This window comes from Danio rerio, chromosome 20, assembly GCF_049306965.1.
Source record: "Danio rerio strain Tuebingen ecotype United States chromosome 20, GRCz12tu, whole genome shotgun sequence".
NCBI lineage: Eukaryota > Metazoa > Chordata > Actinopteri > Cypriniformes > Danionidae > Danio > Danio rerio.
This window is the reverse complement of record NC_133195.1, coordinates 30575085-30594606: the sequence shown is the minus strand read 5'-3', so window position 1 is coordinate 30594606 and position 19522 is coordinate 30575085. Positions and strand designations below refer to the sequence as shown.

Below are 19522 nucleotides of genomic sequence, written 5' to 3'. Positions count from 1 at the left end.
ACCACATGAATTGACCCCTGGTGACAAAGACAAAATATAATATTAAGAAGATGTAAAATCAAGTAAGAACAAATCGCATCCTGAAACACTGAGTCATAAATAAAATGCCAAATCAAGTAGCTTATTTAAATAATTCATTCCAAGAATTGGGCACAGTACAATTGATCATAATTGTATTATAAACATGCAAACAGATAAAAAATGTTAATAAATTCTATTGTGCTATCTCATAAAATAATAATATTGGATTTAGTTACTGTTATGCATGTTAAATTAGCAAGGTTAAACAGTTTTACTGTTAATGAAATAAAAATAGCAGATATTTACTGTCCAACATCATAATAAACTATTTATGTTGACCTGTAATGAAAAAAAATTAAACACAAATATATAAATATGACAAAACATATCCTAAACTTTCTCAATGATCAAATAACAATGAAATACTAAATTAAAAACACATAATTGGGTCATTCCAAGAAATGGCTTCTGTTTTGAAAAGTGTATTTAGTGATAAAAATAAAATTATATGACTGTTAATACATAATGTGCTCTCAATCCATCGATATACAATCTGTAAGTATTACTTTCATTGTTTGCAGATGGCATGTTCGTCATAAGGGATAAACTGGCTCCTTTTTCCTACCCTGACCCAGTCATGTGTCTTCTATTCTATGGGGCTGTACCTTTATACATTCCTCTCCACTTCTTTATATGGACACTCCAACTATTGGAAATAAATAAATAAATACTTTGCTGTAATATTTATCGTCGACATTGCAAGTGGAGCTTCCCTCAGAAAACCGTGGATATGCTTTAGAGCTGTAAGATCTTCTTCCCACGCAAAGCTGCCGTATAATGTTTTTATATGGGCTGAAGGAGAGTCGACGGAAACACACCGACGCGCACGAGACACATGGTACATATTTCGTGTGCTGTTTGGAGCGACGCGCAACTGAAAGTCCGTTCATTCCGACACTGACACCATTTCATCTCACTCTCGCTGACTATTGACTTTTATGGACGAGGAATTTACAGCTTCGCACCCCAATAGCCTGATTAACGTGATTTGATGAATTCATACAGTAAACAAAGAGGACAGTGAAATATTTCTTCGTGGTTCAGAAGCGCGGAGATTCGGACAAGAAAGTTCGTGAAAAGCTGAGAGATGCGCGCGGACTCGCACTACTATGAGGCGCGGCGTACAGTACGAGTGTTTTAAACCTTTACTGTGTCACTGTCAGTAATTTACCTGCTTTAAACCAACATAGATTATGTATTTCGTCGGATATCTGTTGCTCAAGAACTGCTTCAGTGACTCGCGTTTAGCAGGTTGTTCTTTGTTTTGATGCTCCCGTTTATCCTTACGAATCAGAGGTATTGTTGTTTATCGAGTTTACCGGCGCCTCACGGGCTTCTGCAATGCGAGACTACGGATTCAAACCGCTTGACATTTCTCTGGAAAGCCAGTCGACTGCCAAATTTTCATTGAATCAAACTGAATGAGCCGGACACCTGGATTGCCAAGTCGCAAGGTAAGACATTTCAAAACATGAAGCTTAAAAATGTATATATATGGCGCTTATCTACAAACTGCCTTCCGGAATGAGCAGAAATAGTCAGTGTATTAACAGTGTAAGTACCTGCATTAACTGCTATTACGATTAAATGCAGTAGCTTACAAATGTATACTATATATAACAGCCTGTGGCAATTATTTATTACATTTTGAGTTCCAACAAAGTGCATTTTTATGCGTCCTTGTGTGGAAAGTACATATATAACTGCTGTTTACAGAGACACATTACGCATTATGTATTCCATCTTGCAGTAATAAGGTGAATTATCGTTATTGACATCATTTATATGAATTGTTTTAAGCACATTAGTAATGTCAGTTATGATGTACAGTAACTACTATGTGTAGTACACTACACTGTCCAGTACTGTCCAGATGAATCATGCAAGCAAAGCATTTACAGTACACAGATAGATAGATAGATAGATAGATAGATAGATAGATAGATAGATAGATAGATAAAGCTTTCATTCTCTGTTTGCTAAATACTAATGCTGTACTGTTTATAGATGCCCTCTAATTATTCATTGCTATCAAAGGAAACGGCGCTATGAAGAAGCAATTGTTCCCTCTAATCTACCCGCTCTGATGTACCCTTCATCTACAGGGTGCATGAGTCACGAGCCAGGTTGTATGAATAATAGTGACACAACATCATCATATAAATATGCAAATCCAATGAATGCTTAAGCACAAATAGCCTCTTAGTGTTACAAGTCCGTATTACTTTGTACCCTTGTACCAGAATTGTTCACAAGGAGATTAAAGTGCATACATGAGTAGCAAAAGTTTCCATTATCCATTTTACCCGACACATTAACACCGCTGAAGTGTTTTCAGCCTCTGTCCTATTAGAATTCAGAAGGGCCGAGACTCATAAGGCTTAATTGACTAAGACACCGGCAGGGGGATTTGATTGCACCTTTGCACAAGGATGAAGGTGCTATAATCAATGAGGAATGAAAGCATGTGGCATCTCTCTCTTGCTGTTGTTGAGATGGAGGCGAAGGATTGAACAATTACTCATTTGAAGCTGCTTAGAGACTATTTTGTGCAATTGACAGATTGATTCAAGCATAAAACAACTCGGTTTATGAAGTGGATGTTTGTTTCGTCTAAATCACTGTTAACTCTGAGTCACTGGACCCATATGCATTAGTTATATTTGTTTTGCATAGAAAAATAATATTAGCATTTTCATAATATTTACTGAGGAAAAATTCGCTGTTGTGCGACCCTTTTCATTAATGACATGTTATATAAATCACATTTAACTCAAACCTAGATATGCTTTTTAAACATGAAGAGATGAGAAAGAGATTTACTTGTTTGGATTTGTGTTTTGGTATGCTGATCTGACGCCATATTTTTTGACTAACCGCTGTGAATCTGTGTGGGCTGACTAGATTGTCAAAGGTTAATTTAACCACGGTCAATTCAGTTTTACTTATTCTTTGAGGGTAAGCAGCCTTTTTTTCTGTATCATATTGTTCACCTCTGCTTATACGGTTGCTATTCAGACTCTCACTCTCACCTGACCTTGACAAAGGATTTTTTTTTTCACATTTAACGGGTGATTTTCTACAGATGTAAATGCAAAAACATGTACGTGCCCATGCATACACACCACGGTTAAAATGAATGGCTTAATAGTGGTTGCCATGATCACAGATTTAAAAACACATTTACAGGAATGGCTGTAATACTTAAACCTGTCTCAATATTGCTGAGTGATAAAGTTCCACAAAAATGCATTTAAGCAACTAAATATAAGAGAAATGCACAGATCTAAAAGCTTTAGCTGATTGTGAAAAGAAGTCTTTAAAATGATCTGAAGGATTCTCTGACTCAGTTCTGTACGAGACTTATTTGTCATGTAGAAGACCCTTTTTATCCTAAGCTCTATTGCTTGAGATGAAATGAATCACAGGCAATTCCACTGTTCAAATGTTTCAACAGAGCAATTCTGACAAATTATAGCTGCCTACATACTGTAGCGCCCTCAGTTTAAACCAGACATTACCATGACACCAACTACAGTGCTGTTGTGTGAAATCATGTAAAGATAAACAACATTAAAATGCCAGCTGCCTTCATCTGAAACCAGAATCTGTGATTCAATTTTATCTTTGCCCTGCAAAATATAATGTGATTTATTGCTGCCACTTGCACTACAAGCAATCCATTTAATTCAGTCAAAAAAATTAAGTGTACACTCTTCATCAGCCTTCTTCAATATGAGGAAATATTTGGTTTCAGATTCACAGCAGAGTCTGCACGTTTATGGCAAATGAACAAACTCCACCAATGAACGAGTCCTTTACAGCCAATATGTGTAAACAGTTTCCGACCTCTCAGAGACAAACAACAGCATATGTTTTAAAGGCCATGTGTCTCGTTTTGACCAAAAAAAAAAGTCATTAAGTCTTTGTGAAAATTCACATTTCCAAGATTCCAATGGCAGTTCGAACCTGGGGAATTTTTCTGTTTTCAAATGCCAGGGTGGTGCAGACTACACGCATAGAGTAGCAGAAATGTAAATTAGGTCTGCTGTGACATGCTAATGCGGCTCTAACTGGAATTCATGCAGAATTTGAGCAATTTTAGCATGGCCTCATTTTAATGATGAATAACAACACTAAATAATGCCAGCAGATGATTAAGGACAAAAGAATGATTGCAAGATAATGTACGATTTAAAAAGAATTGTAAAGAGTTGTTTAAATATTATTTTAGAATAAAAAATAAAATAATATTAACAAAAGGCTACACGGTGGTGCAGTGCGCAGCAAGAAGCCCCAGCCCGGTCAGTTGACATTTCTGTGTGAAGTTTGCATGTTCTCCCTGTGTTTGCGTGGGTTTCTTCCTGGTGCTCCGGTTACCCCCACAGACCAAAGACATGCAGTATAGGTGAACTGAATAAACTAAATTGGCCATAGTGTATGAGTGTGAAGGAATGTGTATGGATGTTTCTCAATACTGGGGTCCAGAAAGAAAGGGCATCCTCTGTGTAAAACAAACTCTGGATAAGTTGACGGTTCATTCTGCTATGGAGACTTCTGATGGATAAAGGGACTAAGCCGAAGGAAAATGAATGAATGAATATTAACAGAAGCCACCGCTTTTAATTTGTTCTTTTTGATATATTACACAACTTAATTGCTTCAGAGAGTAGTGCCATACTTGCATAACAAGCCACAAATGCAGACTCCACATTATTCGTTCTCTACCAATACTTTATTTTACCACAAATAGACCTTGTTATATATAGGTGGGTGGAGAAATGATGACTAGCATTGGAGAGGAAGCCAAAGGAAGTGAGGAATGGATCTGCAGCGGACACTTTGTTGAAGATGCAGGTCGAAACTGTCCAGGAATCAATGCGGCGAGAGAGATAGAGGGAAAGATTGACATTAAAAGTGGGAAGGCGCCTAGAATAACTAATCATCAATCTATTCCCTAATTCATAATTTGATCTCTAGAGACTGGAGGCTCTTTTCATTAGTTAGCTCTGATGGTGTGGTATTATTGCACTGGGAGAATGTGCTCAGCAGATGCTGACTGTGTTGAAAAGCGTGTGGGAGCTCAAACAATCTGCGAAGCATGAAGTCAGCATTCTTGATGCATGATCCAACATTTGACGGTCCGCTGAGGCAACGGCACAATCAAATCAAAAAGCTCTGAAATAATCTGCTTTCTATCTGATTGTGTTGCTATTTTAATCACAGATTAATGAGGAGAAGGTAAAAGAGGGCGCACCAACCACCGCGGCCACATGTCGTTTTCTAATATCAAAAAGAGAGATATGACAGGATTTAGATCTGAGCACGATTGATGTGCTTGGTTAAAGAGCATCATAAACCTGCAAGACTATTTAACATCACATTAATCACACATTAAAGACACTGATGAATATTAGTCTCGGCTTCAGACAGACCACACACAGACAGTCAGATGCGCACTGCAACAGCTAATCTGACTGGCTGACTTTACACTGCTTCCTGAAGTAAGAATGCGTGATATTTTTTAATAAGTCCACCAGAAAACCAAGACATTGTCAGTGCTAGACTGATGAAATGAGAACTTATAAATGTATTTGATTAGATTTGCTGACAGTTTGCACTGGAGAAAATCCTCTTTTGGGGTTTAAAAAACTACTAAAGTTTATCATTCATTGTTTACTGGCCTTATTGTACATTCATTAAAAAAATGATTGGAGCAATTTATTTACATGATTAATACTAGCATGACTGTTTATCCATATAACATCAGCATACTGAAAACATAGATGGTTGGTCTACAGACAACAACACTGTCATAATGATCTTCATTCACACAAATAAAACAATATATTATGCATACCAGGTCAGTAGTTGGGAAAAGAAGATTTTATCTACTCATGTTCATTTATTAGTTATACCAGAAGAAATGATCTAATCACATCAATACAGTGGTTAAACAATTTGCGGTGCTCTAGGTAGATTGTGCTGATAATTATGGAAATGAGCGGCTGCATCTGTGTTCTTTAATTCACGCATAGTCACTTGTTTATCCGCAGAAATTCCATCGCCAGACAATCCACTTCCATTGTGCGCTTATGCTAATTTGCCCAGTTTAGTAAATATGTATCAATTAGTGCAGATTTCTACAAGCAGAAACATTCAGGTTTTCTGTAAACATGTTTATGATTCATTTAGACTTATTCATTATAGCCAATAATCAGTCATTTCAGTGCTAATGCTTTTAGGAGGAAACATGCTTAATAAATAAATAAAATTTAATTGAATAGACTCGTTATCTAATAGATTATTAACAGACTCATTATCTAATAGATTACTAATAGACTTATTATCTAGTAGATTATTAATGTCAACTGCGTACATATGCCATAAAATCTGTGTGCTGTGCATGCTTGTTATCTATACACTGAAAAATCCCAAAAAGTTAAGGTAACTCAAACCGTTTGAGGAAATCAGCTGCTACAAACAATTTGAGTAAAAAAAAAAAAAAAACTAATCTATATGAGTACTGTGAACTTACTCTATTTACGTTGAAGTAATGAGGCATGAACAAACTCATTACCTTCAACACTGAGTTTAAAACTCATTTAAAATGAGTAGAATTAATTTTCAGTCAATTTTGACTTAACTGCACTCATTGCATTTGATTAAGTTTTACAGTGTAGCATTCACCTCTAGAAAATTTGAGCAGTAGCCAAATATCATATATCCATATTAAACCAGGATGTTTAGGTTATGAGTTTAAAAAGCTTTAAATCATAGTTCACTAACTTGATTCCTTGAGGGCCGCAGCTCTCCACAGTTTTGTTCCAACCCTAATCAAACACAGCCAATCTAAATAATCAAAGTGTTCGAGACTACTATAGAGTATTGAGCAGGTGTGAGTTAGAGGTGATTGAAGCTAAACTACGCAGAGCTAATAAATTGAGTTTGAGTTTGAGACCACTGCTTTAAATACACATATTTATCAATATCACTTTGTCCTGCAATATATCCAGCAATAACTGTATATAAATATATGACAATCACTTTGCAAAAAAAAAAAAAGAAAAAGAAAATTGACAACACTGTTTCTCTGAGGTGTTTTTTTTTTTTTTTTTTTTTTTTAATGATTTACATTTATTACATTTAACCATTCAGGAAGATTGAAATCTAATTATTACGTTTTCATGCTGGTTCATTATTGTGTAGTAATCATTTTAGTCACAGAATGATAGAAAATTGCAAACAAAAATGACAAGACAATGACAAACAATAAAAAGCACAAATTAAATATTAAATTAGAAATACAGTGCATGTCAAACATGCCATTTATAATAATAATAATAATAATAATAATAATAATAATAATAATAATAATAATAATTCCTTATATTTATATTGCACTTTTTTTGGACACTCAAAGCGCTTTACACATTTTTTTGGGGGGGGAGGATCTCCTCATCCATTAAGTCCTGCCTATGCAAGACTAACTATACATTTCCTCTTGAATTTTGAAAGGCTGGTTAGGCAAGTAGGATGGACCATTGGGCATTTCAGGATTGCCTTTGTAACAAAGATGTCTGCTTTACCTTCATGGCACATGATCTGTCAGGCATTGCCCATTCGGCAGGGTTATCAGTGAGTGCCACGAGGCAACAGAATGAAGTTAATTGAAATCTGCCTGATAACCACATTTTATCAGCCGAGTGGTGTAAAAAGGAACATGAGGATTTTTGTACAAATTTGAAACCAGAGAGAAAAAAAATGACGCATACAGTCACTCACTACTCGCTTACAAAACTCCTCAATCTGCAATATTTATGCCATAATGAGAGTCTTCACAGATCAAGCCACTCACAGTGCCACAGACATCATTGTGTTAACTGCATGACTACTTTCCTATTGCCCAGCACCTGTCCATCCTGGCAGTTCGCTCTTATTAAACTTTCCTCTGCATGTGCTCAATAGTCCATGTCTTTACCTCACGCTCCCTCACTTTTCTCTCCTCTCACTCCTCCTACAGCTCACGGCCTATTGAACACATTAGCACCTGTCACATCCGTCCAGCCAAGGTCATCGCTCCTTCCCTTCATTCTCCATCCGGCTGTTAAACACCGAGTCCCGGCTCCCTGCTCTTCTACAATGGAGAGTCTAAGTGAGCTTCAGAACCCTCTTCTGGATAAGAACAGCAAGCATATGGTGATGGCCGACTATGGCTATGGAGGGGACTTCCACAGCAACCAGTATCAGGAGAACATTATAAACTACTTTGTGACTGGTGGAGGAGGTGGTGGTGGCGGTGGAGGTGGTGGTGGTGGGGTCGCAGTAACAGGAGGAAACGGCAAGGCGAAATCTCAGCTACTGGACGCCACTTCGCTTCATCTCGCGGTGGAGGCCTTTTATAAGCCTAACTTCATCCTTTACAAGGACGACGTGAGCGGCAAGGGCAAGGATTACAAAAATGAGTGCTGCGAGACCACCTTCATGGAGAAGAAAGACAAGGAAGTTGTGGTTGAGACCCCCAGTACGGAGGACCCACAGGCTAAACTGTTGGATGAAAATGATGTGAAAATCCAGACGGTTTCTTATGAGGTGGAGGAAGAGGAATACGTTGAATATGAGGTGAGTTTGCAGTTTTTTGAAGATAGTAAAGGGTTTGTGATATGACCAAAAACTTGTTTCATGACACGAGACATTCAATTGTGGATTAATGACATTATTTGTTGATTAGAATGAATTTTATGTAAGAAATATACTGCTGCTAAATAAGTGAAGGCTAATGCTGAGACAAAAAAGTAAAAGCTATAGCAAGCAAAGCTGGAGACAAGTTAATCTATAGAAAAAAAGATTGAATTTGTTCTCTTATGATGTCCACTTGACAGCTTGGCCACTCCTCTCTAATTGCGTGTATCCACTGAGTGGTACGGTATGCTATAGGTCGGCACAGGTCACCATTATCAGGCTTGCGTTTCCAAAAGGTACCGATGGTACTCTTTTGGTGGGTGTGGTGTACAACAGAAAGTTTCAGTTGACCTCATTCTCGCTCTAGGAAATGTCTACAGTAAAGCTGTACTGGTCGTTCACTTATCATATAAGAAGCACTCACAAAACAGATGCTTTATACACAAATACATGTGTATAAATGTTCATTACTAATCTTTCTATGAACATGATTTGATTATAACTCCAGATCAATGAAGGCGAAATAGCCTACTGTAACGTCTGCAATTATTTAAAATAAATAAATAAATGCAGCATATATGAACACGTACAGCCCCTTACAGTCTCCGATATGCTACTAATTAAAAAAAAATAAAGAAGAACTACACACAACATACATTTAGTCCTTATTTGGGTTCAAAAACAACATGAAATATAGCCCACAGTCAGAGCAAACCTCTCATCTATATCTTTAATCTTCCCCAGCACATGTAACCTTTTGTTAGGAAGTAATTCCGTCATTCCTAGTTCATAGTAATCCAAAAGGTGATCATAATAGCTAAACATGGCAGTTTGTTCATCTTAGGTTGCTGAAAGAGTCATTTGCTCCTTTGTTTTTTTTCACATGTGACTCTCGCGTTTGTCTGTTTCTGAAAGGATTGCATGCCAGAAGCACTTCCGTAATCACACACACGTTATTATCATCAGGTCAAGAAGTTTGTTTTTCAAGTAGACATGCATGCTCTTTCTCTCTTAGGAAAAGTGCTTTAGACAGCCTTGTAAACAACAATGGGGCACAGGATAGACTCTGCTCTTCTTCTTTGCTTTGTGGCTGTTCATCAAGAAGATGACAAGGTTTGTTTGAATTCGGGTCGACCATGGCTCTGTATTACATGTATATATTATTATGGTGTAATGCCTAAGCTGTGTATTTAAAAATGGCCCTTCCTTTGTTTTCATTCTCCTGGATTGTGCTAGTGACACTTCTCTGTGAACTAATAGCGTTCAGCTGTACATCTAGCTCCAACTTTTGGTACTCTTTTGTTGAGCTAAGTACCCTTTCGAAAGGGTACCCAAAAAGTGGTATGGTACGGTTCGCTTTTTGGTACCTTTTTACAGTGGAAATGGCCATAAAAGCGTATCGAACTGTACCCTACAGTCAGTGGAAATGGGCCATAAGCATTCACTTTAAGTGATATTTAGTAAGCTGTGCTGGGCTGGAGTGGGTCCACTTTTCAGCACAAGAGTTTTAGGCTCAGACCAGCTCTCTTTTTCAATGACGTTGGATATTAGATAAATGAAGAAATAGTTCAGCTATTACTAGGTTGTAGTTTTTATGATGTAGGCTGGTATTTTTAAAATTAGTTTAAAGATAGGTTGACAAAAATAGCCCTTTTCAGGTCTTTGAGTCTTTGAAATAAAACATTTAAAATTAATAAAACGCATTTTACTCCCTAAAGGAATGTGTGTTGCACTAGTGTTTATCTTTTTTGTTCATACTTTGAGCTGCGAATGTCATTAATAGCATCTACAACTGCCTATAAATTACTTGCATATACAAGATGTTCTTTGTAAGCAATGCTCCAGTTACCTCAACTTTAAATATATTTTTTTACGGCATACACATGGCTTAATTTGTGCTGGAACATGCCAGATCCGGAACCCCGATTTGTTGCAGGACTGGGCATACATAGAGCTAAATTATTTATCTTGTTTATTTTATCACATAATATTTGCAAATTCTGTGACTAACAATACATTGGGCTAACAGATATATTTCTTAATGATATCTGATTGTTATATTTGACCATTCGAGTCCAATTAGTCAGAAAATGAGAATTGAATTTGAGATAGCATGCTGTCTATCTGTCTAACAATAGAGATTTTATATCATTAGCACACTCTATATCATCATACCACCCAGCCTTAGAAGACGGCGAGCAACTTGTGTTGTTTTGTACTGCTGGATTAATTCATCAGGTTCTTGACAGGTGGCCTTAAAGCATAACAGCTCAATTCTCCCTGGGAACACCAGCTTCTACTTATAGTCCAAACTACAATACAAGACCTTATTTGGAAAGGCTTTTTCACTTATCGAAAGGCTGCTTTCCAAAAGTTTCATTTTATATTTGGAGGTTGAAATTGCAGTAAAAAGAAAAAAAAAACTGACTTTATGTTTTGGCAATGTCTACTGGATCATGTGAGACAACTTCCACTTCAATTTCTCGGCAGATAGGCAGTGTCTAATGAGAGGGGTTGGGCAGTGTTCAGTGCCGCTGATGGGATGTAATGGTGCAGGATGGGGGGTCCATCACCCCTGAAGCTCAGGCAGGAGGAATATGTATTCAGGTCATGTCCAGGACTCTGGGCCGTTCAGAGACTCGCATTGGATGTAGCTCCATGCTGAGCAGGACCAGTGCTCGCTGCGGTTGTCTGATGATATTAAACACATTCTCTGCATGTGTGGCCCTGGACTCCTGTGACCCATATGGTGAGGACTGTCTTCATGAAGTTTTCTGTTTTTATGCAGTACAAGCAAGAAAAATACACAAGTATCTATATAGCGCAAATACATTTTATGGTAACACTGTAATATGCTTATAATTTATTTTAAACTTTCTAAGTATGATTAGATTTAGGACTTGTTATGCATGGAATAAAGATTTTGTTTTGTTTTGTTTAGGGACAAACTAAATTGTTTATATATATATTTATAATGATCTCAATCATTATAAACCTTGGGCCCTCTTAAAATATTTTCTCCTGCACATGCCCCTTTGATAGTATCTGCACGGGCCTGATCTCAAGTAATGTTGTAAACTATACATAACAATGTTATATTTGATAATCATGGCTTGACGCTACCACTCGCCAACCCACCAAATGCGGGTCGATTTCAGCTGTGGCGGGTTAGACAGCCACTCCCACTAGCCACTTTGACTGGCTGAAAATCATTTTAATGCTGGCTCGTCACTAAAAAAAAGTAGTTTTAGTGTCATGCACATCACATCACACCAGTTGTGTGAAGCAACAACCATACCTGGAAATGCAAATGTTGCGATCTGTTCTCTTTTAAATATACAGGGTTTATAAAACAAGTTCAAGATTTTTTGGATGCAGCAGCGGTTGGCGCTTTCACAACCATTCTTTGAACAGATTATTATTGGGCCTAATGTTAACCATGTGTGCGCGATCATCCTTTCATTATCGCACGCTAAATGTTTTTCACCTCCTTTCTTTTGCTTATAGCTTTTTTATATCATCCTTTTATAATAACATTGATTTAATAGGAGATAAACCGTCCATTTATGTATAGTTACCTTATGATATGGGACATTTAGCCAGGACAGACTACCGTGCATAGTTTTAGATGAGATTTTTTTAAGGAATAATTTGATTCAATAATTTTGTTGAATAAAAAGTGCATGTATACAGCTATATTTTGCTTGTTCTTACACTTTTTTTTAATTGTGGCAAGGAAATAATTAGTTTGGTGTGGCCAGAGAAAAATTTGGTAAAGTCATGTGAAATGCAATGCTACACTATGAAACCACAGCTCATTTGCTCATGCTCACTGAGCAAGGTCATTTACAAAACACAAAAAAAAGTTAAATGAAAGAGGAGGCATATGGACATAACACATAATTTAAATCAAGTACTTTTAGCATACCAAAGTCAAATTTATGCATATAAAAATATATTTTCTTAACAACAGAATTGTGGCTAATGAAAATGGCAAGTGGCTAGTAACGCTGTAAAACTACTAGCCACTGTGGCTAAAAGTTGATGTCAAGCCCTGTTGATAATGCATTTCCTTGCTAAAATATTTTGTATACAGTGACTATCATACAATTTTTATTTTACTTGCACTTAAACAATTACCAGACATCCATAGTTTAAGTACAATCTAATATTTGCATAGGTTAATTCAATTCAAATGTACTTCTCTAGTTAATGTTTCCAGTAAACTAATGAGCTGTAGATACTGAATGGCTCACCTTAGGAAAATGTAATGCTACGAGACATTGTTTGAAAAAATTATGTCTTTCCATGACTGAAACACTAAACTGATGTATTCAATCATTTTTTTTAAATATACAGTTAGAGCACAACATAAATACTGTATGTTTACTAAAATTGACATCATTTGAAAGATCAAAAATAGCAACACAAAGCTTCATATTAGATGGGAGTTGCACTATATTCATTCATTATCAATATTTATTTATTTATTTATTTATTCAATTAAAAGCATAATACTTTAAATTGAAGATTTGCTAAAACTAGAAGTCTAAAACTAAATTAAATATACTAATCTAGGGTATGAAGTGGTTAAAACAACACTGCATTCAAGTACACAAGTGCACTGAACAGTAAGACCTGTACTTAAAACACCCTTACATGAAGCTTTAATATTTTTTTATTCAATTAGACAATATAACTTCAATTTCTTTTTCATGCAACAATGCAGATATGACCTGGTGCAAACAATAGTTTATTGCAACATATTTTACATTCAGTTATGTCTAAATAAAAAAAGAAAGAAAAATATGTACCTCAATAAAATGTATTTTATAAGTGTCTGTATACAAATATAAATCTCTGGTTTCTACAAAATTGTAATTTCCCCCCAAAAAATATTAGCACAGATGTGAATGATAGTAAACAAGTCTGCAGATTCCATCTGGCCCTGAGTTATGTCAACTGAAAGTCATTACAGTGAGTAAGTGTAAAATCCAAATGATTCATCTGAATGCTAATGATTAATCAGGTTGACAGTGTCTTTACATTTAATAGCAGGATATTCCCGGGCATCCTCCGAGACATGTTTCTACAGTTTATTAGTAGCATTCCTTTGACATTGAGCCCTTTGTTTCTCAATTGTATTCTCTAGCTTTAGCTTTAGCTTCCTCTGCTTTCCTCTGTGGCAATGATGAATTGAACTTGGGAGTTTGCCTCCAGAGACACCTGTGTTGTTCCCATTCTTGTTCTTTATTCTGAGTGTTGTGAAATATAGCTTGTGTGTTACAGAAAAGTGTGAACAGTGCCTTAGTTGTTCTCACTTTTTGAGGGGGGATTGACGGCAGATCTTTTTTGCCAATCTCATTCAGTGGAAGAGCCACCGATGGTTTGGTTTTATTGGATTTTTTGTTGTTGTTTGGAAGCCATAGAATGCTTTGAAAGCAGTATTTTATCTCTTTAAAGCCCAATTTGGTGCCTTTAAAGCTAATTTAGTTTCTTTTTGGTGAATTAAATCATCTATTAGAAGCAACACGCTATCTGCAGGACAAATTATCTAGAAAGGATTCAATAAGAAATTGCTGCATCTCCTTGAATGAGGAAGTGTCTAACTGTTTAAACTGTGAGTTTAAGAGATTGTCATCAGTGGATAATAACTTAAGAATCCTCAGCGAGTCTACTTTAAATGAAAAGATGATGATAATGATTATGTTGATGGAGGCTGTCATGCTCGTTATTTCTGTTGTTTTCGATAAGCGGAACTTAAATGGTAAAGGAGACTTTATCTAAATGGTATCTTTAGGCAATGTAAAAATGAATATGACATTTATTTCCATACATTATATCTTTGATGCTTAAAAATGGCCTGATATACTGACAGCATAGTTCTTTTTAATTAAACGAAAAAGTTAAAGGTTTGGCGAGGCAGTGGCGCAGTAGGTAGTGGTGTTGCCTCAAAGCAAGAAGGTCGCTAAGTTGCTGGTTCGAACCTCGGCTCAGTTGGCGTTTCTGTGTGATGTTTGCATCACACATTTCTCCCTGCGTTCGTATGGGTTTCCTCCGGGTGCTCCGGTTTCCTCCACAGTCCAAAGACATGCGGTACAGGTGAATTAGGTAGGCTAAATTGTGTGTGTGTGTGTGTGTGTGTGTGTGTGTGTGTGTATTTGGTTGTTGTGGCTGGAAGGGCATCTGCTGTGTAAAAATGTGCTGGATAAGTTGGCGGTTCATTCTGCTGTGCCAACCCCCAATTAATAAAGGGACTAAGCCGACAAGAAAATGAATCAATGAAAGTAAAAGGATGTTTGATGTTAGCAAACATCCTTATTTAATCCATGCAAATGAGAGCGACATTTAAATGAATGTGTAAATATGTGCTGTGTCTTTTCTCCTTGATAACAAAATAAACATCCAAAATAAACAATAAAATGATGGCGATGAGAAACAACTGTTGAAGAGAGAATGTAAATACAGCACTGTAGGTATATGTACTTTGCATTTCAGCAGTCCAGTTAAAGGACTTTGTTTTGGTCTTTTGATTCTGTTTGAAATGACATCACACACATACATTTAAACAAAACACCACAGTATGTCATTTTAATATCAACCAATTACGGATTGGACGTGAAAATAATTATCATCTTATCAGTTTGGGCAGAATTTTAATATTGGCTCATCCCTAGTTACCTTAATTGCTACTAAGCCACATGCTGTTAATAATGGAATGTTGATGAGAAACGCCACTCACTGCATAATAGAAATGCAGATACATTGAAATTAAAATTGTGTCAGATACTTGTCAATATTTATATTAAATGTAGTCAATGATTAATCACACAAAACTAAAATTTTATATTTTATTGGCTTGAAATGAATGTAAGAATCCTAATATTTTAAAGGAGCTTTATAATGGATTTTTATAATGTAGTGAATGAAAACATCTTGTTTTAAATCTGAAAGTGCAACTATTCTAAAGTTATTGACTCTCATAAAGAAAGAGTCAATTCAGAGTCATTTCATTAAGTTGTTCTTCAAATGAATCTTTGAATCCAACATGCTCTGCGTGCTTTAGACCAATCTGAACAGACTGGGTCATCAAACTAGATTAGCAGATTTGCATCACGCACAGGAGGAGTTTGGACAAATTAATCACTGAACAAATCATGTGGGAGTCACTTGGATAATTAGGCAAAAATAATTAAAATACTAAGTGTTTTTGACCTTGCACGCATATTAACCTGTTGTTGGGGACTTCCCAAACCAAAACATAAACCTTTTATAATCCATAATAAGGGCAATTTAATGTACAGAATTAAAAAGTGGATGTTAAAAATACATTTAATAGAGTTTTCAAAAATTAAATGACTGTTATGCCGGATTTAGACTAACATTTTTGTCTGTTGTGATACTGGCTCATCAATTCTTGTTTCATGGACAAGATGTTACATGTTTAGCAACATGCTAAATGTTGCTTAATAAACAATCATCACGTGCTGTCTTAAAGAGTGGCCTAAAAAATCTGGGTATACTGTATCTAGGCATAGTTGAAGTATAAGATATCAGTAGGGCCAGACGTAATCTGTGGACGTTTTTTTTTTTTTTTTTGGTATTTCAGCAGAGAATTTAGGTAAAAATCTCCGGATTTCTGTAGAATTCTTTTGGGAGTATCATAACTAAAACCTAAATATATGAAATAATAAATAATATCTTTTCAACTTTTATTTAACATTTTAAATGCAAATCCAATTAGATTCACTTTATTTGGTAAATAAAGCAAGTTTGTCATATAATATACAGTATCTACTGTAGTAAAAGACAGAAAATATTACTGTACAAACTGCATTGTACATAAATCAGATGAACATTTTCACATTAGTCAATAATATAACTGAAATTAATTAAAAAAACTGAATAAATATAGATTTAAACACACATTTACTGAAATAAATTAACATTAAATTAAATTAATGGTGCACATTAATGATACATAGAATTTAAAATTGGCGGAAATCTACGGAAAATCTGCATAATTCTGAGCGCAGATTCCGGGTAGGCCTAGATATCAGTATATGTAAATAGCCGAGCCGTGAGCCTCAGAAACACTTGTTTCCACATTCCCATGTAAATTCCACAAGCGTATGACCTATGTGGGTAAAATAAAGCTCCTCCCAATATGGTTTTTGACAAATTAAGTTAAGTATTATTATATTTCTGTGGTCAGTGTACATCATGCTTTATGTGTGTGTCTTTGAGAGCTGCAGGTTAATATTCACAACCAATCCAAATAAGGTCAATTATGGACCTTCTAGGGGTAATCTATAAGCATATAAAACCATTTGTGGAGATATTTTAACTTACCTATGTAAATATACCTACTGTGTAAATATCAGAAAAGAATTTTTACTTATTGAACCAGTGCAGTATATGGCACCTTTAACAATGTGTGTGAAATCATCGAGAAAGCATAACTATTTTATTCTGGAAATAAAAGCTTAAACACACAATGACCATCAAAGTGGCTTGTTTTGTACTAGCTGTCCTTTCATCAAAAAATGTCTTGCAGCACCATTACTATCATCTCTTTCTCATTTCGCCTTGTTTAAAAGCTTTCTTTGCTCATACTGGACAACATTACAGAGATAACAGAATCCTGTTATTGAACAATAATAAACATTAGTGTTTCTGTGAGATCACCGTGAAGCATTCCAGATGTGTCATCTGCTGTCATCTACTATTACTAATACTCACTAAATCAGAAAAAACAATTTATTATTGCATTTTAATGGCCATTGTCATCTATTTATCACCAGGACAAGCTACACTAAACAGATTAAGTAAATATTGTAATAACTTAAGCAAAAGTCATCAGCAAAAGTAATCTAAATGTACAAACAGGGACAATGTGCAGGAATAATTAAATGTCACTTATCAATCATCAGACATCAGACCATAACTGATGGTACCAATAAATTGTGCATCCCTAGTAAGGGAATATCTTATATTATTTGTACCATTCTGTGTGCTAGCAACATGTCTGCGTATCTGTGGATTAATTTTCATCTAGTGTTTTTTTTTTTTTTTCACTATGATCAACTGGATATGCCCTAAGCTGGTTTGCTAATGATCTAACAGCTGGAGTGATCTTGATGATTGGCAATCCGTAGTGTTGAACTTTACAGTCGATAATATCATTAGTTTTCTTTCGCCACCCATTTGATAACATCTGCCATCGCGCACCATCTGTGTTACTGTGCCATCAAACGAATAATTGTCTTTCAGCTGTTAACCCAATCATCATATTTGGCCATTCAGAAATAGTACACGGTTGCAATTATTCAAATTTGGCTAAAAAGGTAGGAAAGAGTTGATAAAACCTCCAATAAACAGTTTATTGCACTCTTGTTTTAAAAAAAAAAATATTACAAATATTACTCTTATGAGAGCTGTTTACCACTAAGTGCCATTGGGGCAGATTTGTGTCACAGTTGTGGAGATGTTTAAATGTAATTCACTAGGCATAGAAAACTTTCACTTCCATAGCTGGCTGTGGAAAAACTAGAAAAGCCAGCACTGGGTTTTCTGTGTGCAGTTGTATACTGTCAAGCTGTCTTAATTCCTCTCTTTCTGGCAAGCAAACAAACTCTTGCAGCTGAAATGTGGCCTCACAAATATGTCCTTTATGACAGAAAGAAGACGAATAGGGTTTTCAACTACTAATCATATTCCTCTGAAGCTTTGATGCAGCTGCAGTTTCCAGTGTGCTGGATGCCAGTCTCAAGATGAATTTCAGGGACTCGTCAAATGATCAGCTGCTTATTATAATAGACATTCAATATAGGGCAGACCTTAGAGAGCAAGGTAAAATCAAAAAGTAAAAACCTTTGATAATTTTGAAGGGATCACAATGCAAATATGAGTTAGTGATTTCCAGACTTTCAGCCAAGTTACAGTAGAAGATATGCATGTCAATTAACCCTCATAACACATTTAGGTAAATTTTGATGACTAAAAATGTAGAATGTATAAAAATGTATTTTAAAAAAGTAAATAAACAAGGAAATAAAAGTTGGAAAATGCTTTGAGAAAAAAGGGCCATGTTTTGCGTTTGGATTATTTTGGACCCAGGCATGTAAAAAAATAAAATGACATTAGTGCCAGGAAGCTTTTGTAAAATATGTTTAACCTTTTCTTCATTTCGCAAACATTATTGAAGCGAAAAATTTGGTTTAAACTATTGGAGCATGAAAAGATTCTCACTTTTTGTATAGAAAATTCAAAGCTTATTTAAGTAATCTGAACTTAATTTTAAACTTTTTAACTAACATTTAAGTCTTTTAGTTATGAACGTCTCACAAAATAGTCTATTGTTGAGTCCAGGCACATATGTATATCTATTAGAGCTGTACGATTCTGGCTAAAACAAGAATCGTGATTTTTTTGCTCAAAATAAAGATTACGATTTTCTCACGATTCTGCAGATGTAAAATAAAGGTTAATATGAATCGTCTATTATTATTGTTATTATTGCATTATTGTGACTTTGAATGGTGGACTTAGACTTTAAATTTGTCCTGGTCATTAATGCACAGTAAAGTGATGACATCAGAATACAACTATTCATAATTCGGTTGTTGGATAATTATGTTTGAGACATGTGCTTGTAATCTGTCATTGACAACATTATTAGACCGTTTATTCAAGGGTAAAATTAGACATTTGTCATTATCACATACCCTCTTACATTGTACTTAATATTATGTAGACT

General features: G+C 35.6%; 1 protein-coding gene across 3 annotated transcripts in view; it reads left to right on the top strand.

The window, feature by feature from the left end:
- Positions 1-949: 949 nt before the first annotated feature.
- The window catches only part of syndig1l (synapse differentiation inducing 1-like), a 45884-nt gene continuing 27311 nt past the window's right edge, over positions 950-19522 (top strand). The window contains exons 1-3 of one of the 3 annotated variants that reach the window (XR_012395529.1): positions 950-1535; positions 8105-10370; positions 10422-11709. Coding sequence is in view for 2 of the 3 variants with exons in the window: in XM_005160575.5 (XP_005160632.1) it covers positions 8224-8703 (480 nt within the window). In the remaining variant the exon portion in view is untranslated. Of the gene's footprint in view, positions 1536-8104; positions 10371-10421; positions 11710-19522 lie in introns of those variants that run through there. The other 2 variants (XM_005160575.5, NM_001044781.1) reach the window with 2 other exon arrangements.